The sequence below is a fragment of the Callorhinus ursinus genome, unplaced genomic scaffold (genome assembly GCF_003265705.2).
Source record: "Callorhinus ursinus isolate GAN/ISIS: 27379988/994484 unplaced genomic scaffold, GSC_fseal_2.0 scaffold18, whole genome shotgun sequence".
Classification (NCBI taxonomy): Eukaryota; Metazoa; Chordata; class Mammalia; order Carnivora; family Otariidae; genus Callorhinus; species Callorhinus ursinus.
In genome coordinates, this window is record NW_027397080.1 from 36,293,117 (window position 1) to 36,321,058 (window position 27,942).

The window sequence follows — 27,942 nt, forward strand, 5'->3', positions numbered from 1 at the left end:
TTGATGACCCCACTGCCCAGTGGTCCCAGGCCAGTAGTGAGACATGTCCTGTTTTGTGCCCATCTGAGTTTGGAGTCTCTGCACGTAGGGCCGGGAGACCCCACCAGAGGAGCCTGACCACCGCAGGTATGGGGGCAGGGGAAACCTGGCGGCCACGCTGCTGCAAAGGGCTCCACACGACACAAGGTGTGGGAGACCTGCGCTTACACAGGGAATAACGGTGGGCACTTGGGAAGCCAGGCAGATTACCAAGAACCGAACAGGGCACTCTCCCGGCTTCCTCTACGGGGACCCCTTATTCACAGACGAGTCCCAGGAGCCTGGCACACTGTTGGGACACTTGACTTCTGGGTGCCCTGGGGGAGGCCTGCAGCTCCACCAGAAGCTACCAAGTGGGTAACTAGGTCCCCTTCCTCTCTCCTCTCTGGGTCCTCCGGTGGTGATGGTGAGAGGGGTGGGGGACGACGGTGCTAGCAGGTCACCCTGGAGGGGCCCCTATTGACATCCCAGGCCCACAGCCCCTGTAGTCCAGGTGGTGTGCAGGGCCCCGCCAGGGGGCTTGGGGTGGGAGAGGCCCGCGGTGGCCCCGCCCCGGCCGCCCCCTCCCTCTGTACCAGCAGGGAGGCGTCCGGCTGTCGCAGCTGCTCGCAACCAGTTTTGGTTCCCCAAACATGTGCCTTCTAAGTAGATTCACACCCCGTCAGTTATGGAATCCTAAGCGGGTGCTGTCACCACTCGCAGGGGTCCGCAGCCAGCCCACCCGGCCCGCGGTGGAGGGGAGCGGGAGCGACAAGGGGGCAGGGGCAAGGGGCGCGAGCGGACGTGCTTGCAACGCGGCGGGGTAAGTGGGGACCAAGGTTCTTCTTCAAGGCGGCCGCCGTCGGAGTCGGGGCAGCCGATGGCCCACCGCGAGCCTCCCGCCCCAGCCCCACCGACCCTTGGGTCGCAGCCCCCAGCCGGGACCCCAAGTCCTTGCTGGACGACCCACGTGCGCGGGGCGCGCGGGCGGGGCGCATGCGTGGGGCGGGGCGCATGCGCGGGGCGGGGCGCGCGTGCGCACTGGCTGCATTGCTGCTCGGCGGGCCGGCGCCGTGGTCCTGGCGGCCGTGGGGCGGGGGGCGGCCATGGGGCGGGGGGCGGCCGCGGCGCCGGGGGCCGGCTAGCGACGGCGAGCGGCAGCGGGGTGGCGTGGCCCGCGGGCTCGGCCCGGAGAGGGGACGGCCCCGCAGGCGCCCGGGGCAGCGAACGGTGAGTGCGCGCGGCCGGTCGGCCCAGCCCTCCGCCCGCGGTAGCCGCCGCCCGGGGTCAAGGGGCGGCCTGGGGGTCTGGGGGTGCGGGGTCGTGGGCCGGGGCGGCCCTGTCCGCCGCCCGGGTGTGGGCCTGGGGCGCGACCGCCGACCTCGCCCGCGACGGCCGCCTCCCGAGTCCGCGGGTGGGCGGGCAGTCTGGAGGGTCGGGCCCTCGGGGGCAGGTCGGGGTCGCCTTGTCGCGCCCTGTGTCGTCGGAGGGCGCGCCGCTCTGGGCGCCAGACACCCGCCCGGCGACCCGCAGCCGGGGCCCGCGGGGGTCTCGGGCCGGGGCCGCTCCGAGCAAACGGATGCCCTGGGCTTTGATTTTGAGTAACAGGTTACTTTTCCTTTCCCGTCTTGGGGCGCAACTCTGCCTCACATGGAAGACTTAGGCGTTCGTTTTGGGAGTATGCCCTGGCTTTTAGAAGGGAGTTGTTTTCCATCTTTCGGGATGACGCCCTTCAAGGACTCGTTCCCCGGAACCCCGGGGCCCTGTTGTCAGCGGGCGCACCGAGACCTTCCTTCACTGTGACCTTTGCCCTCGCCGCCGGGCGACTTGAGGACGGGCAGGTGCCAGTGCAGTAGGCACACAGTGGCTGCAGCTGGAGGGGAGCCCTCGTGATGGTTCCGGGTTTTTTGTGTTTAACTTGTGGGTAGGTCTGCGCCGCTAGCACAGAGCCCCGCGGGGTTCTGACATGCTGGTGGAGGGTCTCCCAGACGCTGGCCCGGCAAGTGGCACCCCGCTACACGGGGAAACAGCAGGCGGTGCTGCTGTTTACCGCTTGAGAAAAGGTATGATGAATGAAGAGGCAGGTGCTTTTTTAATAGGAGTTGATGGCCCCACATCTTTATTCCTTCAAATCACAGGGCTTTTCTGTAAGCATGGATATTACAACAGCCAAGGGAGCTTCAGGAAGCAGGAGAGGCAGTGTGCAAAGGGAGGGTGCACCTGAGGGCGGCCTCCTCCAGCAGCCTCACTGCGGCCCCGTTTACACCGATTGACAGGCACTCCGCTGCTTTCCCCCGTCCTGGGTTAGTACGGGTCAGCTGGTAACTCCACGACTTCATTTCTGTTTGTGCTGGTGGCTGGCCATTTGCAGTACCTCCAGACCCATGATTGCCAGGCTCCTGAGTCTAATGCACAGCCACTCAGATTGTGGTCTGAGAACTTTATTTCAGTGCACGATGACAGTGCCTGGCTTTATTCAGAGCTGCACAGACCCTGGTCTTCCTTGTCTGCCCAAGGAAGGGTGCCACCGCCTCTCTAGAACAGCCCCCTTCAGGTCTCAGATCCTATTCAGTTTATGGGGTTACAGGTCAGGCTCCTGGCTCATGTTACCAGAGAACTTTCCAAAAGGTCTTCCTTGGTTCTCACACTGCCAGTGTGGATGCCCAGTTTTATCACATCCTTGCCAGCATTGGGTACTATCGATGGAGAAGGGAAGGGCGATTTTAGAGGGACTTGTTTTCCACCTCAGTGTCAACTAGTGAGGTTCTGCATTTCCTATTTCTGTCACCAAATAAGCTGTCCTTTTTCATTCAGTATTTTCTTTCTTTTCTTTTTTTTTTTTAAGATTTTATTTATTTATTTGACAAAGATACCGGGAGACAGGGAACACAAGCAGGGGGAGTGGGAGAGGGAGAAGCAGGCTTCCCGCGGAGCAGGGAGCCCATCATTCAGTATTTTCCACAAATACAGTCGAGAGCTCTCACTGGATGTCATGGGTGTCACATCTGTCTGTGGGCGTGTGTCTGACTTCTTTGCTGGATGCCATCTCAGCGTGTCCCCTCCCCACCATGTGTGAGTTCTAGGAAACATTGCTGCCCAACACTATTTTCCTAATAAAATTTCCCAATGCCAAAGTTGTTTTTTAAAATTAGGGCGCCTGGGTGGCTCAGTCATTAAGCGTCTGCCTTTGGCTCAGGTCATGATCCCAGGGTCCTGGGATTGAGCCCCGCATCGGGCTCCCTGCTCCGCGGGAAGCCTGCTTCTCCCTGTCTCTCTCTCCCTGCTTGTGTTCCCTCTCTCGCTGTGTCTCTCTCTGTCAAATAAAAAAAATCTTTAAAAAATTAAAAATAAAAATAAAAAAATAAAATTAGGGCGTCAGGGTGGCTCATTTGGTTGGGCGACTGCCTTCTGCTCAGGTCATGACCCTGGAGTCACAGGATGGAGTCCCGAGTTGGTCTCCCTGCTCAGCAGGGAGTCTGCTTCTCCCTCTGACCCTCCCCCCCTCTCGTGTTCTCTCTCTAATAAATAAATAAAATCTTAAAAACTTAAAAAAATAAAATTAGATTTGTGCTGTGGCGCTTGCCTGGCTCCTTCGGTGGAGCGTGCCACTCTTGATCTCAGGATTATGAGTTCGAGCCCCATGTTGGGCGCAGAGATGACTTAAAAATTAAACTTTTTTTGTTTTAAGGTTTTGTTTATTTATTAGAGAAAGAGAGGGAGAGAGAATCTGAGGCAGACTCTGCACGGAGTGCAGAGCCTGACGCAGGGCTCGATCCGCAACCACGAGATCATGACCTGAGCCGAAACCCAGGCACTTAAGCCACCCAGCCACCCAGGCACCCCTAAAAATGAAACTTAAAAAAAATAATAAAAAATCAGATTCGTGCTGTCAGGAATGTGCATGAATTTGGATGGAATTCGAATTTCATCCTTCTCAAACAGTTAACATACCGGAACAAGCTTGTCATCACATTAGTCTTTGCAAGTAAATATTAACAGCTTCTAGATAATGAGTAATAGAAAATTTTTATTATTTTTTTTAAAGATTTTATTTATTTACCTGACAGAGACACAGCGGGAGAGGGAACACGAGAGGGGAGCGGGAGAGGGAGAAGCAGGCCCCTCGCTGAGCAGGGAGCCTGCTGCGGGGCTCGATCCCAGGACCCCGGGATCATGACCTGAGAGGAAGGTAGACGATTAACGACTGAGCCACCCAGGTGCCCCATGAGTAATAGAAGATTTTTAAATACATTTGCCTTTTGTGATTTTGATAGGTTTATTCCTTTTTTTATTGTTTTGAAATAATTAGAGATTCACAGGAAGTGAAATAGTCCAGAGAGAGGGCTCCTGGGTGGCTCAGTTGGTTAAGCGACTGCCTTCGACTCAGGTCATGATCCTGGAGTCCCGGGATCGAGTCCCACATCGGGCTCCCTGCTCGGCAGGGAGTCTGCTTCTCCCTCTGACCCTCTTCCCTCTCGTGCTCTCTGTCTCTCATTCTCTCTCTCTCAAATAAATAAATAAATAAAATCTTTAAAAAAAAAAAAAAGAAATAGTCCAGAGAGACCCTTGTAACCCCCCCCCTTTATTTTACACACCCATAGTGCAGTAGTTTTTATAACCAGGAAATTAGCATTGGAAAACTGTCATTAAAAAAAAAGAAAACTGTCGTTAACTACACTACACTCCTTATTTAGATTTCACCGGTATTTATGTGCATCTGATTCTCTGCAGTTTTATCCATTTATACACTGATGTACCCACAACCACAGTCGGGACTCAGAACCACTCCGTCATGCCGAGGATGCCCCACTCATACCCGACCTGTATGATTTTACCATCTTGAGAATGTATATGGGATCATTCAGTTTGTGACCGTTTGACATTGGCTTTTTTCACCCCGTATAATGCCCCTGACATCTATCCGAACTGCTGCAGGCATCAACAGCCCGCTCCCGTGTGTTGCCCAGTTGTATTTTACTGTGTGGACAGACCACGGTCGGTTTAAGCGGCAGGGAGGCATTGGGGCGGCGGCCAGCTGCAGTCTTCGGCTATTGCACATAAAGCTGTCGTGAACACTCATGTGCAGCTTTTATGTGGACATATATTTTTATTACTCTGAGATAGATGCCACCTTGCAGTTGCTGGGTTCTGTACTTCTCTTTTTTAAGATTTTATAAGAAACTGCCCAACTTCCAGACTGTACCGTTCATGTTGCAGCAGCGTGTGAGTGATGGTTCCTCTGCCGTCTGGCTTTTGGCTGTCTTAGCCACCCTGAAAGGTGTAGTGATACTGTTGTTTGCATTTGTATTTCCTGTGGCCGATGGCGTGGAGCTTCCCATGCTTTTTTACCGTGTGTGCATCCTCTGGTTTGTTCATCCTTTTTGCCCATTTTCTAATTGGATTATTTGTTTTTTTACTTTTGTTTTTGAGATTTCTTTGCATATTCTAGATAGAAAACCTTTGTTGGATATCTCGTTTGCAAATATTTTCTCCCACTCTGCAGCTTGTTTTTATTCTCTTCACAGAGTCTTCCACAGAGCAAGCTTCTTTTAATGAAGTCCAGTGTATTGATTTTTTTTTTTTTACCTTTTATGGACTGTATGCATCATGTATAAAAAATTCTCTCTAGTCCTGAGTTCTAAAAACTTTCTCCTTTTTCTTTCTTTTTTTTTTTTTTTAAGATTTTATTTTTAAGTAACCTCTCCACCCATCGTGGGGCTTAAACTTATAGCCCCAAGACCAAGAGTCATATGCTCCACCGACCGAGCCAGCCGGGCACCCTGCTCCTACTTTTTTTTTTTAACTTTTTATTTATTTATTCATGAGAGAGAGAGAGAGAGGCAGAGGGAGAAGCAGGCTCCCAAGGAGCAGGGAGCCCGATGCGGGACTCGATCCCAGGACCCCGGGATCATGACCTGAGCCGAAGGCAGACGCTTAACCATCTGAGCCACCCAGGCGCCAGCTCCTACGTTTTCTAATAAAAGTTTTATAGGTTGTGTTTTACACTTGACATAATCCATTTTGATTTGTTTTTAGTTAATTTTTGTTTAAGGTGTGAAGTTCGGGTTGAAGTTCCCTTTTCTTGCCCCAGTTTTATTGACAAATAATTGACATACATCCCTGTATAAGTTTAAGTGGACAGCATTTGTTGGGTTCAAAATATTGTCCCAAGACTCAGTGTAGTAGAATTCTTAAGCAGTGAGTGGAAGCTGAGACAGCATCACCTATATATTTTACTATAGAGTAGTTTGTCTTCACTTTTCCCAGGGACAGGTGAGGAGCTGGCTGAAGGTGATCTGGGCCTGGTTGAAGTGCGGCTTAGCCGACCATGCCCTGCATGTTGGGTGGCCTCCCTGCTTGGTTGGGTCCTCTTGTCTGTGTACTGTGGCCTTGAGCAGGGGCTTAGGAGCATTGGCCCAGATGCCAGCCCTGCCCTGTCCTAGCTGTGTGACCCTGGGCTTCTGTGTCCTAGACACCCCATGTGTCTCATTGTGAGCACGAGGCAGGTGATATGAGGTGAGCACTTGGACAGCGCCTGGCAAGGTGGGCGCTGGACCTTGCCATGGGCCCTGGTTCTGCGGGATGTATTTCTGCTTCTAGCCAGTCATCCTGGTTTTGGGTAAGTGTCCATATTCCCGCAGGCAGCCCTGCTTCGGCTTCTCCGTTCTTGGACAGAGAGAGGGCAGTGCGTGTGCAGAAGGGGCCGTATATCCTGGACGCACTTCCCTTGTTGAGCCGTGGCCGTTACACATCTGTCCACGTTCACCCGTGTTTGGGTCATGGCTTATACATCATTGGTCACCCTGCCTTTTTTCTCAGACATCATTGGCTCCAACGTTGGTGATTATTTCCTTTTAATGATTGCATTGTTGGGGCGCCTGGGTGGCTCAGTCGTTAAGCATCTGCCTGCAGCTCAGGTCATGATCCCAGGGTCCTGGGATCGAGCCCCACATCGGGCTCCCTGCTCCACAGGAAGCCTGCTTCTCCCTCTCCCACTCCCCTGCTGGTGTTCCTGCCTTTACTGTCTCTCTGTCAAATAAATAAATAAAATCTTAAAAAAAAAAAAAAGATTGCATTGTTACAACTTGCCTAATTGACTCCTTTAATTTAAGTGCCTCTTTTGTCCTTTCTTGGCAGGAAGTTGCTCTAAGTCCCATGCAGAGTGGGGCATTTCAGGTAGCCTTGCCCTGATTCTACATATTAGAGGAGAGGAGTTGGTTGGTTTTACTTCTGAGAATGGCAGGGTGAGGCTGCTGCAAGACCTCTTGGTCACAGCTCAAAACTGAAGTTTCTACCCTTCTTCTTTTTTTTTAAAGATTTATTTATTTGAGAGAGCAAGAATGAGAGCGAGAGAGAGCACATGAGAGGGGGGAGGGTCAGAGGGAGAAGCAGACTCCCCGCTGAGCAGGGCGCCCGACGCGGGACTCGATCCCGGGACTCCAGGATCATGACCTGAGCCGAAGGCAGTCGCTTAACCAACTGAGCCACCCAGGCGCCCAGTTTTTACCCTTCTTTGCTGAGGTTCTGTTAGTAAAGAATGTTAGGTATGTGTGTTTGCTTGTTTTAATTGACGTGTAGCTGTCGACACAAAGTGAACAAACTTTTTAGAGTCTCTAAAAGTAGGAGCGCCTGGATGCCTCAGTCGGTTAAATGTTTGACTCTTGATTTCGGCTAAGGTTATGAACTCAGGGTTGTGAGATCAAGTCCCACGTCAGGCTCTGCCCTCACCGGGGAGTCTGTTTGAGATTTTCTCTTTCCCTCTGCCCCTCCCCCCATGTTTGCGCACGTGCACACTCTTTCTCAGATAAAACAAATCTTTAAAAAAAAAATCTCTAGGGTGCCTGGGTGGCTCAGTTGGTTAAGCGACTGCCTTCGGCTCAGGTCATGATCCTGGAGTCCCGGGATCGAGTCCCGCATCGGGTTCCCTGCTCAGCAGGGAGTCTGCTTCTCCCTCTGACCCTCTTCCCTCTCGGGCTCTCTCTCTCTCATTCTCTCTCTCTCAAATAAATAAATAAAATCTTAAAAAAAAAGTCTCTAAAAGTAAAAAAGAGAGTTTTATTCGAGCTCAAGTTAGGACAGTTGCCCTGGAAACACGTTTTCACACTCCAGGAAATGAATGGTTTTTACAGTGTAATATACTTTTTACATCTTGTAAAAGCTCAAAAGATTATAGATTAGCATATAGGCAGGAATTAGGAGTTTTGTCATAAAGGAATGCAGGGAGTAGGGGTGTTGACTGATACCTCAAAGACAAGATGATTTTCCTTTAGGCTACTCATTCACAAAGCAGATGTACAGTGCTTGCGTGGGGGGCCATAAATCAGGCTTTGGGTTTGAACGAAGTTTATGTACAGTCATGTTGACTTAGAAAGAAATCTAAAATAGTTTCTCTTGTATGTCAGACCTTTAGAGAGTTTTTCTCTCATAGTTGGCATACAGTGTTATATCAATTTCAGGTGTACAACATTGAGTCCACAGTTTCTGTAGATTACTGGGTGTTTACCAAGGTAACTGTAGTCACCGTCTGTAACCATACAACATTATTACACTATTACTTTTTTATATAGATATATTTATTTTTTAAAAGATATTTATGTATTTACTTGTCAGAGAGAGAGGGAGAGCACACACACACACAAGCAGGGGGAGCAGCAGGGAGAGGGAGGAGCATGCTCCCCACTGAGCAGGGAGCCCGATGTGGGGCTCAACCCCAGGACCCTGGGATCATGGCCCGAGCCCAAGGCAGACACGTAACCAACTGGGACACCCAGGCGACCCTATTACAGTATTATTAATTTTATTTCCTATGCTATACTTTTTCATCCCTGACTTATTTATAACTGGAAGTTTGTACCTCTTAATCCACTTTACCTATTTTGCCCATCCCCCATCCCTCTCCCCTCCAGCAACCCCAATTTGTCCTCTGTATTTGGTTTTTTGGGGCATCTGGGTGGTTCAGTCAGTTAAGAGTCTGCCTTCGGCTCAGGTCATGATCTCAGGGTCCTGGGATCGAGCCCCAGATTGGGCTCCCTGCTCAGCGGGGAGTCTGCTTCTCTCTCTCTCTCTCAAATAAATATTTATTTGAGACAGAGAGAAGGAGCAGGGGGGAAGGGGCAGAGGGTGCCCCAATAAATCTTTTTTAAAATAAATAAATAAACGTTTGGTGGTTTTTTCTTTAGATTCCACATAGAAGTGAAATCATATGGTATTTGTCTTTCTGACTTATTCCACTTAGCATAATACCTTCTAGCTCCATCCATGTTGTCACAGATGGCAAAATCTCATTCTTTGTGTTTTTTTAAAACATTTTATTTTTTTACGTAAGTTCTACTCCTAGTGTAAAGCTTGAACTCATGATCCCGAGATCAAAAAATTGCATGCTTTGGGAGCACCTGGGTGGCTCAGTCAGTTAAGCGTCTGCCTGCAACTCAGGTTATGGTCCCAGGGCCCTGGGATGGAGACAGCGTCAGGCTCCCTGCTCAGCGGGGAGCCTGCTTCTCCTTCTGCCTCTGCTCCCCCTGCTTGTGCTCTTTCTCCCTCTCTGTCAAATAAATAAATCTGTTTTTAAAAACTTATTTATTAGAAAGAGTGCACGTGAGAGAAAGCAGAGGGAGAGGGAGAAGCAGACTCCCCGCTGAGCTGAGAGCCCAATGTAGCGCTCGATCCCAGGACCCCAGGATCATGACCCGAGCTGAAGGCAGATGCTTAACCAACTGAGCCACCCAGGCGCCCTAAAGATTATTTATTTTAGAGCACGGGGGTGGGGGGCAGAGAAAATCTTAGGCAGACATCCTGCTGAGCATAGAACCCGACACAGGGCTCAATCTCACAACCCTGAGTTGACCTGAGCCAAAACCAAGAGTTGGATGTTTAACCAGCTGAGCCACCCAGGCGCACCCAAGTATCTGACTCTTGATCTCAGCTCAGGTCTTGATCTCACGGTAGTGAGCCCAGCGTGGAGAGAGAGGAGAGAGAGAGAGAGATGCTTACTTTATTGCTAAAAAATGCTAACTATCATGTGAGCAGCAGGGATGGCTCCCAACTTACCAGGGTAGTGGTTGCTGGAGGCTAGGGTGGCCATGGTGATTTCCTAAAATAAGACACTAATGAAATTTGCCTCATTAACTCTTTCACAAACGATTTCTCTGTAGCAGGCGATGCTGTTTAATCACATTTTACCCACAGGACAACTTCTTTCAAAACTGGAGTCAGTCCTCTCACACCCGGCCGCTGCTTTATCAACGCAGTTTATGTGGTGACCTAAATCTTGTGTTGTCGTTTCAACAGTCTTCACAGCGTCTGCACCAGAAGTAGGTTCCACCTCAAGAAGCCACGTTCTCTGCTCCTCCGTAAGGAGCAACTCCTTAAAGTTTTATCCTGAGATTGCAGCGATCCAGTCCCATCTTCAGGGGCTACTTCTGATTCTAGCGCTCTCGCTGTTTCCACATCTGCAGGGACGTCCTCCCCTGCAGTCCTGACCCCCTCAGAGGCGTCCGTGAGGGTGGGAGTCTACTTCTTCCAACCTCCTGTTCATGTTGGTGTTTTGACCTCTTCCTATGAGTCATGAATGTTCTTAATGGCGTCTAGATGGTGAATCCTTTCCAGAGGTTTGCAGTTTACTTTGCTCAGATCCATCAGAGGAAGAAGCACTATCTGTGGCAGCCATAACCTTACAAAATGTATTTCTTAATAGTAAGACTTGAAAGTTGAAATTAATCCTTGACCTGTGGGCTGCAGAGTGGATGTTGTGTTAGCACACATAACAACATTAATCTTGTACATCTCCATCAGGGCTCTTGGATGAGTAGGTGCATTGTCAGTGAGTAGTAATGTTTTGAAAGGAATTTTTTTTTCTTTTTCTGAGCAGTAGGTCCCAGCAGTGGGCTTAAAACATTCAGTCGGCTGGGGCACCTGGGTGGCTCAGTCGGTTAAGCGTCCAACTCTTGGTTTCAGCTCAGGTCATGATCTCAGGGTCGTGGGATTGAGCCCCACATTGGGCTCTGTGCTCAGTGTGGAGTCGGCTTGAGATTCTCTATTCTCTCTCCTTCTGCCCCCACCACACACACTAGCATGCATGCTTGCTCCCTCTCTCTCTCAAATAAATAATCGTTTTTTAAAAATTCAGTCCGCCACATTGTAAGCAGATGACTGTCATTCCTGGCTTTGTTGTTCCATTTCTGGAGTGCAGGCAGAGTACTTTTAGCATAATTCTTAAGGGTACTTGGATTTTCTCAATAGTCAGCATTGGCTTCAACCTCAAGTCACCAGCTGCGTTAGCCCTTGACAAGAGAGTCAGCCTATCCTTGGAAGCTTTGAAGCCAGGCATTGACTTCTCTCTAGCTATGACAGCCCTAGATGGCATCTTCTCCCAAAGTAAGGCTGCTTTGTCTACATCGAAAATCTGTTAAGCACAGCCACCTTCATTAGTGATCTCAGCTAGATCTTCTGGAGAACTTGACACCGCTTCTACATCAGCACTCGCTTCTCCACCTTGTACTTTTTTTTTTTTTAAGATTTTATTTATTTGAGAGAGAATGAGAGATAGCACGAGAGGGAAGAGGGTCAGAGGGAGAGGCAGACTCCCTGCTGAGCAGGGAGCCCGATGTGGGACTCGATCCCGGGACTCCAGGATCATGACCTGAGCCAAAGGCAGTCGCTTAGCCAACTGAGCCACCCAGGCCCCCTCTAGCTTTGATTTAAAGTGAGAAGTGTGTGGAGTGCCTGGCTGGCTGGCTCAGTCAATAGACTGCGTGACTCTTGAGTTTAGGCCTCACATTGGGCATGGAGCCTACTTTACAAGAAAGAAAGAAAGAGAGAGAGAAAGAGGAGAGAGAGAGAAAAAGAAAAAGAAAAAAGAAAGAAAGAAAAAGGAAGGAAGAAGAAAGAAAAAGAAAGAATAAATAGAGAGAGATGGGTGACTCTTCCTTTCACTTGAACACTTAGAGGCCGTTGTAAGGGTATTGATTGGCCCAATTTCAATACTGTTATGTCTCGGGGAATAGGGAGGCCTGAGGAAGGGGAGAGAGACGGGACCTGCTGGTCAGTGGAACAGAACACACACAACACTTCCCTGTTAAGTTTGCTATCTTAAATGGGCACAGGATACTGGTGCCCCAAAACAATTATAATTGTGATCTCAAAGATCACTGATCACAGGTCACCATAACAAATATAATAGTGAAAAACTTTGAAGTATTGCAACAATTACCACAATGTGACACAGAGATACAAAGTCAGCAAATGCTGGTGGAAAAATGTAGATGTGCTTGGTGCAGGGTGGCCACAGACTTTCAATTTGTAAAAAATGTAATGTGTGCAAAGCACAATAAAGCCACGTGCTATAAACTGAGATACGCCTATATTTGGTGTGAAGAAAGAGTTTAACTTTATTCTTTTAGGCATGGCTGTCAAGTTTTTGTAGAATTACTTGAAGAGGGCGCCTGGGTGGCTCAGTCATTGGGCGTCTGCCTTTGGCTCAGGTCATGATCCCGGGATCCTGGGATCGAGCCCCGCATCGGGCTCCCTGCTCGGTGGGAAGCCTGCTTCTCCCTCTGCCGCTCCCCCTGCTTGTGTTCCTGCTCTCGCTGTGTCTCTCTCTCTCTCTCTGTCAAATAAATAAATAAATAATCTTTAAAAAAAGAAAAAGAATGACTTGAAGAAAAGATGATCCTCTCTCTGTTGAATCACCTTGGCTTCTCTGTTGAAGATCCATTGATTGAGGGGCGCCTGGCTGGCTCCATTGGAAAAGCATGCGACTCTTGATCTCAGGGTTGTGAATTTGAGCCCCACGTTGGGTGTATAGTTCACTTAATTACAAATAAATTTTTTTTTAAATCCGTTGATTGTACCTGTGTGAGGGCATCATTTTGGAATCTGTTCTGTTTCCTTCATCTGTGTGTCAGTGTCAGTGTCATGCTGTCTGGTTCCTGTAGCTTAACCATAGACCATGAAGTCAGGAAGTGTGAGTCTTACTTCGTTCTTTTTCAGTTTTTTTTAGCTGTCCTCGGCCTAGGTTGTCCACATTTCCATGAGTTCTAGAATCAGTTTGTCCTTTTTTTTTTCTTGGAGAGAGAGCATGGGGTGGGGGGAGGTACAGAGGCAGAGAGATTCTCAAGCAGACTCCACACTGAGCGTGGAGCCCGATGCAGAACTCTCTCCCAACCTCGAGACACGACCTGAGCTGAAGTCAAGAGTTGGACACTTGAGGCTATGCAGTCAGCATGGAGTCTGCTTGGGATTCTCTCTCCCTCTCCCTCTGCCCCTCTCGCTGTGCTCCCCCCCCAAATAAATTTTAAAAATTAAAAAAAGAAAAGAGTTGGATGCTTAACCTACTGAGCCACCCAGGTGCCCCAGTTCATCATTTTCTGGAGAAGAGTCTTCTGGGGTTTTGTAGGTAGGAATTGTGGAGAGTCTAAATCAGTTTGGGAGCTGAGATCTAACAATATCAGCTTCTCTGATCTGGGAATGTGCCTTTGTCTCCATTTCTTTGCTTCCTCATTTCTGTCAGCAGCGTTTCTAGTTGTCAGCGTACAGGTTTTGTGCTATTTCCTATTAGTGAGATGTCATTGATATATGCCCTTCTAGTTTCAGGTGTACAGTGTAATGATTTGATGGGTATGTATTGGGAAATGACCAGTAAAATGGATCTGGTTAACATCCATCACCACATGGAGTGACAAATTGTTTTCTTTTCTTTCTTTAAGATTTTATTTATTTATGTATTTATGTATTTATAACGATTTTATTTATTTATTTGACAGAGAGACACAGCGAGAGAGGGAACACAAGCAGGGGGAGTGGGAGAGGGAGAAGCAGGCTTCCCGTGGAGCAGGGAGCCCGATGCGGGGCTCGAACTCAGGACCCTGGGATCATGACCTGAGCTGAAGGCAGACGCTTAACAACTGAGCCACCCAGGCGCCCCTACAAATTGTTTTCTTATGATGATAACTTTTAAACTCTTCTCTTAGGAATGTTCAAATATATGCTCCATTATTATTACCTAGAGTCACATTGCTGTACGCTACTTATTTTATAACTTGAATTAGGTTCTCTACTTTTGTCAACTATATCCCTATGTAGCTTTTATTTCAGTGTTATTGTAAATGGTATTTTTATTTTTTTTAATACTCATCTATTTATTTTAGAGTGTGCACGAATGGGGGGGAGGGGCAGAGGTAGAGGGAGAGCATCCACAAGCAGACTCCCTGCTGAGCATGGAGCCCAACGAGGGCTCAACCCCAGGAACCCAAGATGATGACCTGAGCTGAAACCAAGAGTCGGCCGCTTAACCAACTGTCTCCTGTAACCTTGGTAATAAACTCACTTAATTGGACAGAGTCACTTTTTTGTAGATTCCTTAAGATTTTCCATATAGATGACCATGTCATCTGACAGTACAATTTTTTTAAGTAATCTCTACACCCAATGTGGGGCTTGAACTCACAACCCCAAGATTAAAAGTCACACACTCCACCAACTGAGCCAGCCAGGAGCCCATGACAGTACAATTTTACCAGTTCTTTTTCCATCCTTATGCCTTTTACTTCATTTTCCTGCCTATTACACTGGCTATGGCCTCCAGTACAGGATTGAATAGGAGTGGTTATATCAGTATGTTCTTGTAGGTTTGGGGTTTTATTAAAGATTTTTTCATGCTTGGGTATTGATCCACTAGGGTGGTGGTGTCAACTCTAGCTAAAATTTAGAATCACCTGGGGAGTTTTTGTGTTTTTTTTTTTTTTAAAGATCTTATTTGAGAGCGAGTGAGAGAGCACAAGCAGGGGGAGCAGCAGAGGGAGAGGGAGAAGCAGGCCTCCCGCTGAGCAGGGAGCCCGATGTGGGGCTCAATCCCAGGACCCTGGGATCATGACCTGAGCCGAAGGCAGATGCTTAACCCACTGAGCTGCCTGGGCGCCCCCACCTGGGAGCTCATAAAACTACTGATGCCTTCAGTCTGGGTGTGGGCAGAAGCTCCTCTGGTACTTGTCAGGTGCGGCCAGGGTAGGGGTGCAGGGGCGCCATCACCTTTCACCTTAACACCGAGGCCCAGGCTTGTCTGATCTCTGAGCTTCCCTTCCGTCCACCTCCTGCAGTGCCATCCTCTGACACACCCTTACCCCTCTGGGAGAACTTTTGGCCTTACCATGTGTGTTACAGTCTCTTTTGGGGTGACCTTGTTTGCTTGGCTTGTCCCTGCAGCGTGGGTTGTGCGGCAAGTTACCCTGCTGGTTCCACCTGGGGTGCCGCCTTCTCACCCCTGCCCTGGGTGGGGGTCTTCCTCTGCAAGAAGCCTGCCCTGCCTGCTCTCCCCCTTGGGCAGGTCCGGGTGGGCTCCAAAGCTGCAGGCACCCTCGCCGTGACCCTGTGGTAGCCCACCCTTCCTGTCCTTGGAGGATTCCCTGTTTTGATCTACACTGGCTTTTGTCAAACTCTGCCCTTCTTTTTCCATTGTTCAGTGTACTGATTTCTGCCTCTGTCACTGCTTCTGCCTTTCTTAGACTTATTTTATTCCTTTTCTAGCTTTATAGGAATCTCGGCTCGTTTCTCTTCATGCTCAAAAACTTCAGCGCACCTTAATGGGGCCGCATAGACTTTGCTTTGTGTTTACTTTATCCTGGTCGTTTCGATGTGTTATATGTTGGTTTGATATCCATTTTGAGCCCTAAGTTGCTTAGGAGAAAGTTCAGACGTTCCCAGGTGGTTGCAGAATTGTCTTCTTTGTTCCTACTTTTTTGTCTTTTCCTGGTTTTATTGTACTGCGGTCGGAAGGTAAGGTTCTCTACCTTCAGTAGTGTTTGGAAATTGAAGTTTTCTTTGAGGCTAAAATAGGTCAGTTTTGGCAAATGTTTTATTGGCTTGTTCGCAGGGCTGGAGTCCAGTGTGTGTCTCCGAGGGCGTTTAACACTGCACAGCCCCATGTGATTCCTTCCACAGTAATGTGCTGCATCCCCACTTGTGACTTCTTCTCTAGCTGGCCCTTGGCCTTATCTGTGGGAGAAACGCCATAGCTCCAGCCTGCTAGTTCTTTCTTACTCTTTGACTGTTAGCTCTTCTAGATTCACTAGAAACCACAGGTAGGTTCCTGAGTTCTTAAATATCTTTGGGATAGAAAGAGACTGTTCTCAAGTCCTTTGGCAAATGGGACTTAAGCCATTTTTGTCCCCTGATGGAATGGTGCGTGTATGTGTATATATGTTATTTTCTGCATGCATATTCATTTACTTTATTTATTTTATTTAATTAAGGCATCAGTGTTTTTCTGATCGAAGTCCTCGTTTAACAACTATGGAAACGGAACAAGAGAAGGCCAACATGAGTAAGGCAGTGAGTGCAGATTCGGCCTCGTACCGCTGCTCCGCATGCCACGGGGACGAGGACTGGGCGCCCAACCACCCCATCCGGGGGCGGGCCAAGTCCCGCAGCCTGTCTGCCTCGCCCGCCCTGGCGAGCACCAAAGAGTTCAGGTACGAAAGCCCTCCTCCAAGCACCACCCTCACCTGCACACTCCGACTGCTCCAAACTGCGACCAAGGGTTCTTTTAAGGCCTTGGTACTGGTGTGTGTAAATACTGACTCATACCGTGTGTGTCCAGACGGTGGGGTGGGGCCGAGTCCCGGGAGCACAGGACAGACCCCGCCTGGCACGTCTCCCCAGATGGTACCAGCGCAGGGTGATTTTCCTTTTCTCTCCTCAGCCAGTGCCCACTCTAACTTTTGGTGTTTGAGGTGTGTGGGTGGTGCCTGAAGGCACGTCAGCGGGGCCCACGCGGTGACGGCGCTGGCGGAGGGCTGAGTGTGGCCGCAGGGGTGTTGGGCAAGCACCCTCCCCCGACCCGGCCTGCCCTCTGCCGCGACCCGCAGTGCGTGTGCTTGCACAATGCGCTTGAGTAACAGCGCTTAGAGCTGCCCACGCAGCGGCCTGCCGGGCAGCGTTGTGATGGCAGCTGTCAACGCTGCCCTGGCTTCTGGAACAGTAACTGCAGTGAGTTTTGGGTAGAAGCTGCCAGAGCCGGCCCCGCTTCTCAAGCAGGGCTCACGTCTCTCAAACGCAAGGGGAAGTTTTCAGTAAAAAGCGTGTACCTCTCTCAGTGGTGGAGGGCGGAGCAGGGACGGGGCGGGGGCAGTTTTCTGTGTGGAAAGCTCTAAGGCGCACGGCGGGGAGCAGTGGCCACGGCCGGGGGCTGGGGGCCGGAGTTTCCGGGGTCTGCTTCCGGCCGCCGCCGAGCAGGGGCTCCGTGCTCCCGGCAGCACCGCTTCTGCTTGCGGGTTCTGGGGGTTCGGCACAGGCCCTTTCTGGTTCCGAGGCTGTGGAACGTGCTGTGGTGACAGCAGGCCGGAGGGAGCCTCCGCGGGGGGTGCTGGCGGAGGAAGAAGACAGGCGTGTGCCCGGTCACAGCGGTCCTTGAGCGCCGAGCGCTAACCGTGCGTGCCCGCTGCTGAGCCCCGCCGGGAGCCGCCCCTCCTCTGGGCCCTCGCGGGGCCGTGAGGTGCGGGTCTTTAACCCGACCCCGGGCTCTCTCTCGGTCTGTTGCCCTCTGTAAGACAGCTAGAAAGTCTGTTTGGTCTGCGTTGAATTTGAAGATTTTCTTGACACCACGAGACAGTTGAAGATGAAGTCAGCTCCATTTGGCCATCTTTGGGTGCAGAAAGGGACGGTGAGGCCGTTGGGGTTGGACACATCCCATAACCCTGTCACTGTGGGGGTGTCCTCGGCGCTCCCGCGAGCATGGGCCAGAGCGGGCGTTGGGCCCTCACGGACAGGGAGGGGGACAGGGCAGCCAGGTGGTGGTGGCCCCGCAGCGTGCGCTGGCCACAGCCCCTTCATTTGGTGATTCAGTTATGGCTGAGTCACTTTTCAGTTATTGGAGAAGTTGGGTCATTGAAGTACTATCTTTTTTAGTGACTGTGCAACTCAGCATGAGCAGTTTTGTTAGAATTTTCATCTAGGTAATTTAGGGTTGGTCTCTAAGGTCTTAATTCCCAAGTATAAGCCAGGGGACTGATCCCCAGACAGGCTTGATCAGAGAGACTGCTCAGATTCAGATTTCCAGGCCTGTCCCCAGAGGTGGTCTTCCCTTTTTTTGGGGTGGGGCCTGGGCACCTGCCCGGTTTGGGGTCCTTTCTCTAAGGAACTCTCTCTAATTGCTGATGCTGCACAGTGGGTGGTGTAGCTCTGTGGGCCAGGGCGGGGTCTCCTGGGGCCGTCACGTGGGTACTGGGCCGATGATGGACGGAAGGTTATTACGATTAAAAGCCTTTCTGAGGGTCTAACAGTCTGTACCTAGGTCTGCTCACCCGCTGTGTCCCCTCTCCCCACAGGAGGACTCGCTCTCTGCATGGGCCATGCCCGGTGACCACGTTTGGACCAAAGGCCTGTGTGCTGCAGAACCCCCAGACCATCATGTGAGTGCTGGGGGGGGGGGGGCGCTCCTTGGGCGTGTGTGCTGTTGTGGGATCGCGGTGCTGTGGAATGTTCCGACTCGGGGTGAGAAGTTCACTTTTCAAGTCAGCAGAAGCCACAGGGCATCTCCACCGGCTCCAGCGAGCACGGGGTTCACTGCTCTCCAGAAAGCAGATGGGGGTTGGGCCAGGCACCATCTTTAGAGTTAGTTTTGTTTTTACAGTAAAAAGTCTAGGAGGAAACCAGTGTATTTCACACAATACGCTGGGTGGTTCAGACTTGCTTCTCCTTTAATTATTATTTTCATTTATTTATTTATTTATTTATTTATTGAGAAAGAGAGAGAGCACAAGCAGGGGGAGCACCAGAGGGAGAGGGAAAAGCAGGCTCCCCACTGAGCAGGGAGCCCAACGCAGGACTTGATCCCAGGACCTGAGCCAAAGGCAGACAGACGCTTAACTGACTGAGCCACCCATGCGTCCTTCTTTAATTATTCTTAAAATATAGAGACATCATTTGGCTATTTTGTTTTTTTTTTTTTAAAGATTTTTATTTATTTATTTGAGAGAGAGAATGAGATAGAGAGAGAGCATGAGAGGGGAAAGGGTCAGAGGGAGAAGCAGACTCCCTGCCGAGCAGGGAGCCCGATGCGGGACTCGATCCCGGGACTCCAGGATCATGACCTGAGCCGAAGGCAGTCGCTTAACCAACTGAGCCACCCAGGCGCCCCTCATTTGGCTATTTTGAAAGCCTGCTTTTACTTTTGAGAGACACCCCTCCTTGCAGGTGCGGCTGTTACAAGTGCTACCAGACCCCCAGTGCATCTTTGGGGGCCATGCAGTGCCTGGATGAGAAACTGTAAAAACTAAATGATCAGGGTTATTTCTCTGGACTCTCAGTGACTCTCCGCTTCTCCCGTCCGAAGAGTCACCACTAGGTGGTTTCAGAGAGGTGGGAGCTCCGTAAAGGGCTCCGTGCGGTGCTCTGGGTGTGCTTTATGTCTTAGGAAAACACACTGACATCACTTACTTGATGTTGGCGCTTTCTGTTAAACAGTCCAGAATTCCATCCCACCCTGAGCCTTGTGCCTGGCATCTTGTGCCGAGCTCCCCACCCTCCCTGCAGTCTAGGCCTTTTGAGGAGCCCCCACAGGGTCCTCTCCTTCAGGGCATGCTGTGGGGGTCCCACATTTTGCACAGCAGTGAGGGCCGCGGGCTCCGGTGTGCTTCCTCAACTGACTGCCTGGGGGTCCTTGCTCTCTCTGAGGCGGCCCCAGCAGTGGGGACCCCAGGCCGCAGGTCACGGCCTGTCTGAACAGGTTCCAGGCCGTCAGCACAGTGCTGCCACCTCCAGGCGGCCCAGGCAATTGCTGTACAAACTGGGACGTCTGTGACTATGAAACCCAGTGACATGGCTGCCCTGCTTCTTAGGGGCGCAGGGGGCTGGGCCTGGCGCAGGAATGAAGTCCTAGTGTCTCTGCTGGTTCCACGTGCTGTCTGCGCTGCTGGTTACTGCACCAGGGGCAGGCCCTGTCCAGACGCAGCCCCTCTAGTACCCCACAGCCTGCCCTGCTCAGCAGCCACACTGGTAACCTGGCCCACCCAGGCGCCCCCATACCCGAGCCCTGCCCTCTCCCGTGCCCCATGCCTTCCTGTTTGCTCTGGCCCAGCCTGGCCCTGCCTAAGGGCCCCTCCCTGGGCTTCCTGGTCTTGGCAGAGCTATTCTCTCCTTGTCATTCTACTTGGCCTAAGTGCCACCACAAGTGGCCTCTCGCTGTCTAGCCTTGATTAGCCATCATGTCCTCGCAGCTGAGCCACAGTTGCTGTATGAGGGAGGGGGGTGTGGGTTCACTAGGGCTGGGGTGCTTCAGGTGGGGTGCTCCAAGCAGAGGGGCCAATGCCCCTGAAGTGTCCCTGGGGCTGCAGGTTGGAGCTGAGGAATGAGCAGCTTTGTCTGCCCTTTCTAGCTCATGTGCCCAGCACTGTCTGGTGGGGCTGCCGTCTCTGGGGGACAGGGCTCTTTTTCTCCACCTTGTACCTGCCCCCCATCCAGCGCTGCACCTGGCCGGGGCGGGGCTCTGTATGTCTAACCTAACGTCTTCTCTAATGTTCAAAAGTAAGATATGATAGAGATCACAAAGAACTTTAACTTCCTAATTTATTGTCTGAAATTTCACCGTGAACGCGTGTGTGTTTTATGTCTAAATGTGTGGAATTGCCAACATGTGATTGCCTTTGGCTTACTAGGCAGTGGCTCAGATTGGTCACCTGCTAGCTCTCAGGCGTCCTCGCTCTCCCATCCGGCATCCACAACCTGTGTGCTAGGGAAGGTCGGCATCCCCACCTTGTAGGTGACCCAGCAGGAGGCTGATCACAATTGGCACCCAGGCCTGTGCAGGACACATTGTGGTGGCTTTGGCTGGGCACAGCTGAGTCTGCTGAGTCTGAGGGCCAGAAGGGCCACAGGCTATGCACTCCTGGGTCAGCGCAAAGGGGCTTCGACCCGGGCAAAGGTCCATGAGCCGTCCATGCTGCTTCTGAGGCCCACGGCCAAGCAGAGTGACGAAGTTTGGAGAGTGCACACCCCTTCACCTGACCACGACCTGATAGCTCTGCCCATGGGGCCAAGCCGGTTCCACGGCCCAGCTCGGATTCCTTTGTGGCTGGGATGTGTCACTGCCCCTGGGGCCCTGAACAGCCGAACTCAGCCAGCCAGTTTAGTGAGGAGCCAGGCTCCTCACGTCCGGCCTCCTTGCTGCTAAAGGTGATCCTCAGGACTTTTTGTTTTAAATAGGTGATTGGCCAAGAGGATCTTGTAAACGGTGAAAAGATTCAGTAAGATTTGCTTGATTTTTAATTTTAGGGACCTTTGTTGCCATAGTTGTTTTATATAGCCTTTCAGAAGTCACTTTAGGATAGTTTTGCTTTCAGTTTTGAGGTTGCAGAAATTAAGTTTATAGTGCAAATGAGCACAGTTGGGAGAGTTCGGGGGCTGGTGTGCCCTACACTCCCGTTGTTAGCAAGGTGTGACTGAAACACTGTGACCAAAGCAGCTGTACCTACTCATGAGCCACGCATGTGACCTGGGCAGATGATGAAGCTCACAGAGGGTGTTGTGAGTGAACCCTCCCCTTGTAGAAACGCCTGGAGAGGGTGAGTGATGCTCAGTGACTAGATGACGTCAGACACCACGCCTCTTCTATTGGTGGTTTGTGTCATGGTTTTGGAGGTTTTTATTGGGGCTAGCACACGGTCCAGGGCCTGAGAGACATGCCTCCGAGGTTGTGGTGTGCCTGTCCTCTCAAGGGAAAGCGTGCTCCTGGTGTGAATGCTCCTTTGCCCTCACAGGCATATCCAGGACCCTGCCAGCCAGCGGTTGACGTGGAACAAGTCCCCAAAAAGTGTTCTTGTCATCAAGAAGATCCGGGATGCCAGCTTGCTGCAGCCCTTCAAGGAGCTCTGTGTGTACCTGATGGAGGCGAGTGAACCAGGCTGGGGGGTGGCAACCCAGAACTCCCCTCTGCACCCCCACCGTGTCTTTGTCAGCCGGATTCCACCCTGGAGCTCGGGGGGTTCCATGTGCTCCTGGGCCACGTGGCGGGGGCAGGCGCGGAGCTGGCCTCCTAGCCAGGTTCTGGGTTTGTGATCTCAGAGCTGACCAAGTCAAGAAGCCAATTTCAGGCAAGTGACTTCCATAACTGAGGGTCACACAGCCTCCAGAAGGACAGAAATCTGTGCATGAGCAGGTCAAAAGCAGTCTGACAGCCAGGACTAAGGAATCCCTTTTCCCCTCATCATAAAGTGCTACGGCTTAAAAGGAGGCTTCATGGAAGACCAGCAGGATCTGAACTGGGTCTTGCGGAGCTGACATGCTTGTCTCCCTTCCAGGAGAATAACATGATTGTGTATGTGGAGAAGAAAGTTCTAGAAGACCCTGCCATAGTGAGCGATGACAACTTTGGACCAGTGAAGAAGAAGTTCTGCACTTTCAGAGAAGGTGAGTTTGTCTTCGGCTCTGTCATGCGGTGGGTTGGCATCACTGCCCTGGACCTGGCAGAAGCTTCTAGCGTTCCTGCCCCATCGTGGGCAGGGTGCCCTATGGCGTCAAGGGCTGCCGAGACACCTTTCCTTATGTTTGTTCTGTTTTCTAGATTATGATGACATTTCCAATCAGATCGATTTCATCATATGCCTGGGGGGGGATGGGACCCTGCTGTACGCATCCTCACTGTTCCAGGTGAGGTCTTCAGGGGGTTCTGGCCTCGGCACTGTGTGAGGAGGTGCTTTCCCAATGAGGTTTTCCATCCCTTCTTGTACCTCATGCCTTTATGCCATGGGGATGCCGAGTTCTATGGTCTTCTTACTCTGATATTGGCCATAGAGCAGGTTTGTAAATAATGCCAAATGGTGCATCTGCTTTGTTAGGGTCTCCGTCCTCACGGGGAGTGCTACTGACGTGGAGCCTGGGCTGGGCAGCAGAGTGACTGGGAAAAAGGGGGGCAGTGGTGGAGAAGCTGTCCTGGGGGGCTGCTGCAGATCCACAGACGCATGGCACCCATGAGGAGAAGCGGGCACCTCGTGGCTGAGGGGACGGGCCCCACAGCAGGATGAAGGCGGCGGCTCCAGGCTGACCCTCCAGGGCACCCAGGAGGCCTGTGGAGGCACCAGAGTGCAGGAGTTTGCCGGGGAGCCCGCTGGGACCCCCCGAAGCCCGCCTTCACGCTGCACAAAGCGGGAGGCTCTGGCGTGAAGGCTTGCGTCCTTCCCTGACCAGCTCTCTCCTGTCCTCCGTGGTCAGCAGGCTGGCTGGTCCTGTTCCACTGGTTTTTCATCAGCTCCTCCCGGCCTCCCTGACTGCTCGCTGACCTCCCGTGTGATCACTTGGAATCAGCCTGCCGGCCCACCCCTCAACCCCCAGCACTGACCGAGCACTCATGTGCCTGTCCCTTCCCAAGGACAGTCGGGGGGTGGGTCTGTCGGTGCTGGGGACAACCGGGGTGGCTTTTGAGTGGATTGGCTAGCTGACTGACCTGCCCCATTGGCTCATAGGGCAGCGTGCCTCCGGTCATGGCATTCCATCTGGGTTCTCTGGGCTTCCTGACCCCCTTCAACTTTGAGAACTTTCAGTCCCAAGTTACTCAGGTGATACAGGGTAAGTCGGAATGTTCTGGAACTCACAAGGAGTCTGAACATGGGATTGTCTTCTCACTTGGTTTTTGGGGTTTTTAATGATGTGTAGAGCAATATTTAAGTGTTTCAAGATTCAGAGATGCAAGATTTTTGAACAGTTGAAACACTTTTTCTTCACGTTGAGAAGTTTGAGGAGCTCACATGTTGAAACTGCTGTGTGTGCTGGTTGGTAGTGGTGAATTGGCTTTCACAGAAGGCCGAGAGGTGCTGTCCTTAATTTGGGAGAGGAAGGGTGCTCCCTGGTGGAGCAGGGGTGTCTGCTTCCTGCAGGGTGCTGCCACCCCTTCCCTGCTAACCTCCCTGGGTACGACCCCTGCTGGCTCCCAGGGAACGCAGCTGTTGTTCTTCGGAGCCGGCTCAAGGTCAGGGTCGTGAAGGAACTCAGAGGGAAGAAGATGGTGGTGCCCAACGGGTTCAGCGAGAACGGCATGCTGGCTGCGGACCCGGATGCAGAGGTTGGGAAGCAGGTCATGCAGTACCAGGTCTGTGGATGTGTGCCCTGCCTGTCATATGGCCTCAGGAAGAGGCACAGGGTGGAGGGACTCTGGGCTGGACCCAGTGGGGGCCCCCTGACCTCAGGACCTTCCCGAGAGCCCAGGAACAGTGTAGGTGCCTATGGGGCAAACCCCTCCCGCAGGGCAGCCCTGCGTGGCCCCTCCCAGGGTGCAGTGACCTTGTCCTCCCAGGTCCTGAACGAGGTGGTGATCGACAGAGGCCCCTCCTCATATCTGTCCAATGTGGATGTCTACCTGGACGGGCACCTCATCACCACGGTGCAGGGTGACGGTAGGTGGGCGCCTGGGGTCTGCAGGGTGGGGGTGGGGCAGAGCCCACAGAGAGTGACACTGCGGCCTGTCCATCAGGGGTGATCGTCTCTACCCCGACGGGCAGCACAGCGTATGCGGCCGCCGCCGGGGCCTCCATGATCCACCCCAACGTGCCGGCCATCATGATCACGCCCATCTGCCCGCACTCGCTGTCATTCCGGCCTATCGTGGTCCCCGCGGGGGTGGAGCTGAAGGTCAGAGTCCGCCCTGTACCCTTTCTGCTTTAAGCTGTTGCCTGGGGCCTGCCATGCTAACCACCCCCTTTGCCCCCAGCTGTGACCCCAGCACCCGCTGGGTTGTGGGCCCCACCGGGCTGGGTGCTGGAAGGGGCTTCACGCTTGTCCTTGTCTGTCTGTTCGGCAGGGGCAGCGCTGAGAGCCGGGCCAGCCCCTCCAGCTGGGCTGTGGGCCCTTGGGGGGTGGGGATAGTCCCCACTGGATGGGGGCAGGGTGAAGCGGCACCCTGTGAGGAGCAGTGTCCGTCCTGGCGTGTGGCCCGTGCCCTGCTCCTCCATCTCTGTCCTTTGCCTGCCTCGCACTCCCTGCTTTGGTCCACCCTAGGCCAGTAGGCAGGGTGTGGCTGTGAGCCCTGGTAGGCAGGGCCACATCTGCAGGTCACAGGGAGAGAGGGCTGGAGCCAGACCCCTGGCTGGTGTCCCTGGCCCTGGGTGGATGGTCAGCAACTTGGCCTGATGGCCTGCCTGTCTTATTTCCAGGGTTGGTTTTGGCGAGACATAAGTTAAGGCCTTCATGTCCTGGAACTGGCCTTGGCATAGAGTGGGTGGTAGGGATACCCTCAAGGGTCCTCCTGGCCAGTGCTGCCCTCCCAGGGCGGGGGTCCAAGGTGCTCAGCTGCACTCACGAACCTGCATCTGTCCTGCTTGACCCCCTCCAGATCATGCTGTCACCGGAAGCAAGGAACACTGTATGGGTGTCCTTTGATGGACGAAGGAGACAGGAGATCTGCCATGGAGACAGGTATGTGAGCCTCGGGGCCGGAGCGAGGAGTAGGTGTGAGGGGTATGCTTGCCTTCATACCCCTGTTGAGGTTGGCTTGTGCAGGCCCCACAGGCAGAGCTCTGTGACTGAGAGCTGCTTGGGGGGGGGCGGGGGGAGACGCAAGCCTGTCGGGCAGCTGGCAGCCTGTTGCCCCATGTTCTGCTGTACGTGGGGGGCGGCGGTGACAGATCCACAGCCCCTCACCTCGGCCTGCCCTGGTGTCCCTGCCGGCTACACCTGTCCTTAGGGTGAGATGGGCCCCGGGCTGTGCAGCAAGTGGCACCAGCAGAACTGAGATGATCCCCAGCTGGGCTGGGGTGGGCATGGCCCCTGGGAACGGGTCTTGGCCTGATGCTGTGGGCTCACCTGTGCTCTGCTTGTCTCCCCCCGCCTCAGCATCAGCATCACTACCTCTTGCTACCCGCTCCCCTCCATCTGCGTCCGAGACCCCGTGAGCGACTGGTTTGAGAGCCTGGCGCAGTGTCTGCACTGGAACGTGCGGAAGAAGCAGGCGCACTTCACGGAGGAGGAGGAGGAAGAGCTCCTGCCATCCACACTCGGGACTCCAGAGCCCCAAAGCTGCTCCGCTGCCTCGTTCCCACTTGGCCTCCAGGAGCCGGCTGACCTGAGCACGTGTGCTGTGAGCCCCGAGTCAGGCGTCAGAAGTCACAGCACTTTTGTCTGTAACCAGGGGAAGAGCCGGGAATCTGCCTTTTGTCGACCAGATCAGCCATTTTTAACATTTTAAATCTGACTTCTTTTTTGCATTTCTAAATAAGAAAAGTGAGTGCTGGTGGGGCCTCCTAAGTCCACACTGTGTGCCTGTGCTGTCGCTCAGAGCCTGGTCCCAGGGCAAGGACGCCAGAGCTGGATGTGTGCTTTGTGATTCCTTGTCAGGCAACCTGTGCTTCAATCAGTCTGTTGAAATTCAGAGGGGATCAGAATGGATTGATTTGTCTTTCCGTGTTGAAAATAAATGTCTTGTAGTCAAAACTCTTCCTTTAGCTACCACGATTTTCCCCTTAAATCCTGCACCTTTTCCCCTAAAAGGACTCGGAGGGGACGCTTCAGCAGAGAGCAGTCTGCTATTTGATTGGCTGATGGGTCCCCTCTCCCTCCTGCTCGGCACCTGCACCTCATCCGGGCACACCTTCCTGCCTTGGTCCCAAGGTCCCCCTCCCCCCCGCCCTGCTGTGGTGTGACAGGTGCTGGCAGGGCTCCACGCTATGGCCCCCGCAAGCCCAGCGGTGGCCTGGTAGGAGGTCAGACCCATGCACATTCCTCATGAAGCAGGGACGGCCCCCTCTGCACCCTGGAAGGTATTTTAAATCCCGTGTATACCTTGTAGAGATTATTTTAAGCTTTCTGAACTGCTTATATACAGATTTTATTGTACACACTTTGAAGATTTCAGAGCGAACGGGATTTGTACTGTTGTGAAATGGAGCCTTGCTCCGATGTTTACACGTGTTCTGTGTGGCACTGTTGCCGGGACCACTGTTCAGCATGCTCACCGTGGGGGTGACGGTCCACGGAGAGAGAGGGTGCTTCTCAGTTAATACGCTGTGGTACTTTGTGACTCTGCAGCTAGAAGATGGGGACACACTGGTCAGTGAGGAAAAGGTGGTTGGGGGCGTGTTTTGTCAGTTCTGCTCTTCTCCCCGTGGGCCTTGGGCTTGCAAGGAAACTCCCATCATTCCAGTGGTCGCTCCTCGGCCAGCTGGCCGCGTGGGGCGTGGGCACATGTGCTTGCCACGTAGGACCCAGAGCCCATGTGGTCTGGTGGGAGTCGTGGCTCAGTGCACGTGGCTTCGGCCCCTGGTTATTGTTCCCTGACAGATGTCCTACACTCGGGCATCTGTTTCTGAGTAACTGATTTCTCTTTGAGCTGCATTTTTAATCTGTTGAATTGGCAAGAACAGAAGGGACAGAAGCTGCCCTTTCTTGGACCCACTTCTGAAGTGACAGGGACGGGCCTGTGCTTTGCCTCGTGGAGGGTCACGTGCCTCATTCTTGGGCTGATGGAAAGGCTCTGGGGCCACACGTGCAGCCGCCCTCAGCCAGGGGCCTCCATAGAGCAGGCTCTGCAGTCTGAGCGTGGTCTCCCATGTCCGTGTCTTAGCGCCTCTGGCCCTCAGTGTGGTGCTTGGCCGATGGCCTGGAGTTGGAAAGGGAGGTGGGCCCTTGTTGCCATCCGCCAGGGGCGGGGCACGGTTCAAGGCTCGCTGCCCAGCCTCCCTTGGGCTGAGAGGGGGTCGAACCAAAACTCCCAGCTTTAGGTCCAAAAGACAGTGGCATTTGGGATTTGGGTCACTGGTTTAGACAAAAAAGCAAGTATTAACCAAGTCCGAAAGCAGCATGATTTGGAATGATCTAGAAAACTTTGGATTTTTTGAAGTAAATTCTTAATGTTTCATACTGTTGATATCTTGAAAATTTGTTAGATGTTGTTGAAAGCCTTATTACAATATTTTCAGATCCTTTCAATAAACAGACTTGTTTAAAAAGTTG

General features: G+C 52.4%; 1 protein-coding gene across 4 annotated transcripts; it reads left to right on the plus strand.

The window, feature by feature from the left end:
* Positions 1–27,942, plus strand: NADK (NAD kinase). Of its 4 annotated transcripts, none has more exons than XM_025856839.2 (12): positions 1–126; positions 16,263–16,481; positions 18,336–18,419; positions 21,765–21,894; positions 22,305–22,413; positions 22,568–22,653; positions 23,466–23,568; positions 23,934–24,088; positions 24,293–24,392; positions 24,470–24,627; positions 25,328–25,410; positions 25,828–27,942. In XM_025856839.2, the coding sequence occupies exons 2-12, from the start codon at positions 16,303–16,305 to the stop codon at positions 26,177–26,179; spliced, it is 1,539 nt and encodes a 512-aa protein (XP_025712624.1). In that variant the 5' UTR covers positions 1–126; positions 16,263–16,302; the 3' UTR covers positions 26,180–27,942. The 4 variants fall into 4 exon arrangements, with proteins under 4 accessions (XP_025712624.1, XP_025712625.1, XP_073759591.1 ...); XM_025856840.2 differs by lacking the exon at positions 1–126 and adding an exon at positions 1,106–1,248; XM_073903490.1 differs by lacking the exon at positions 1–126 and adding an exon at positions 14,195–14,328.

Coding starts and splice junctions, on each gene's coding strand:
- NADK (XM_025856839.2), top strand. CDS start 16,303: ATGGAAACGGAACAAGAGAAGGCCAACATGAGTAAGGCAGTGAGTGCA. Junction 22,414..22,567: donor GTTCTGCACTTTCAGAGAAG/GTGAGTTTGTCT, acceptor TCTGTTTTCTAG/ATTATGATGACATTTCCAAT. Junction 24,393..24,469: donor CACCACGGTGCAGGGTGACG/GTAGGTGGGCGC, acceptor CCTGTCCATCAG/GGGTGATCGTCTCTACCCCG.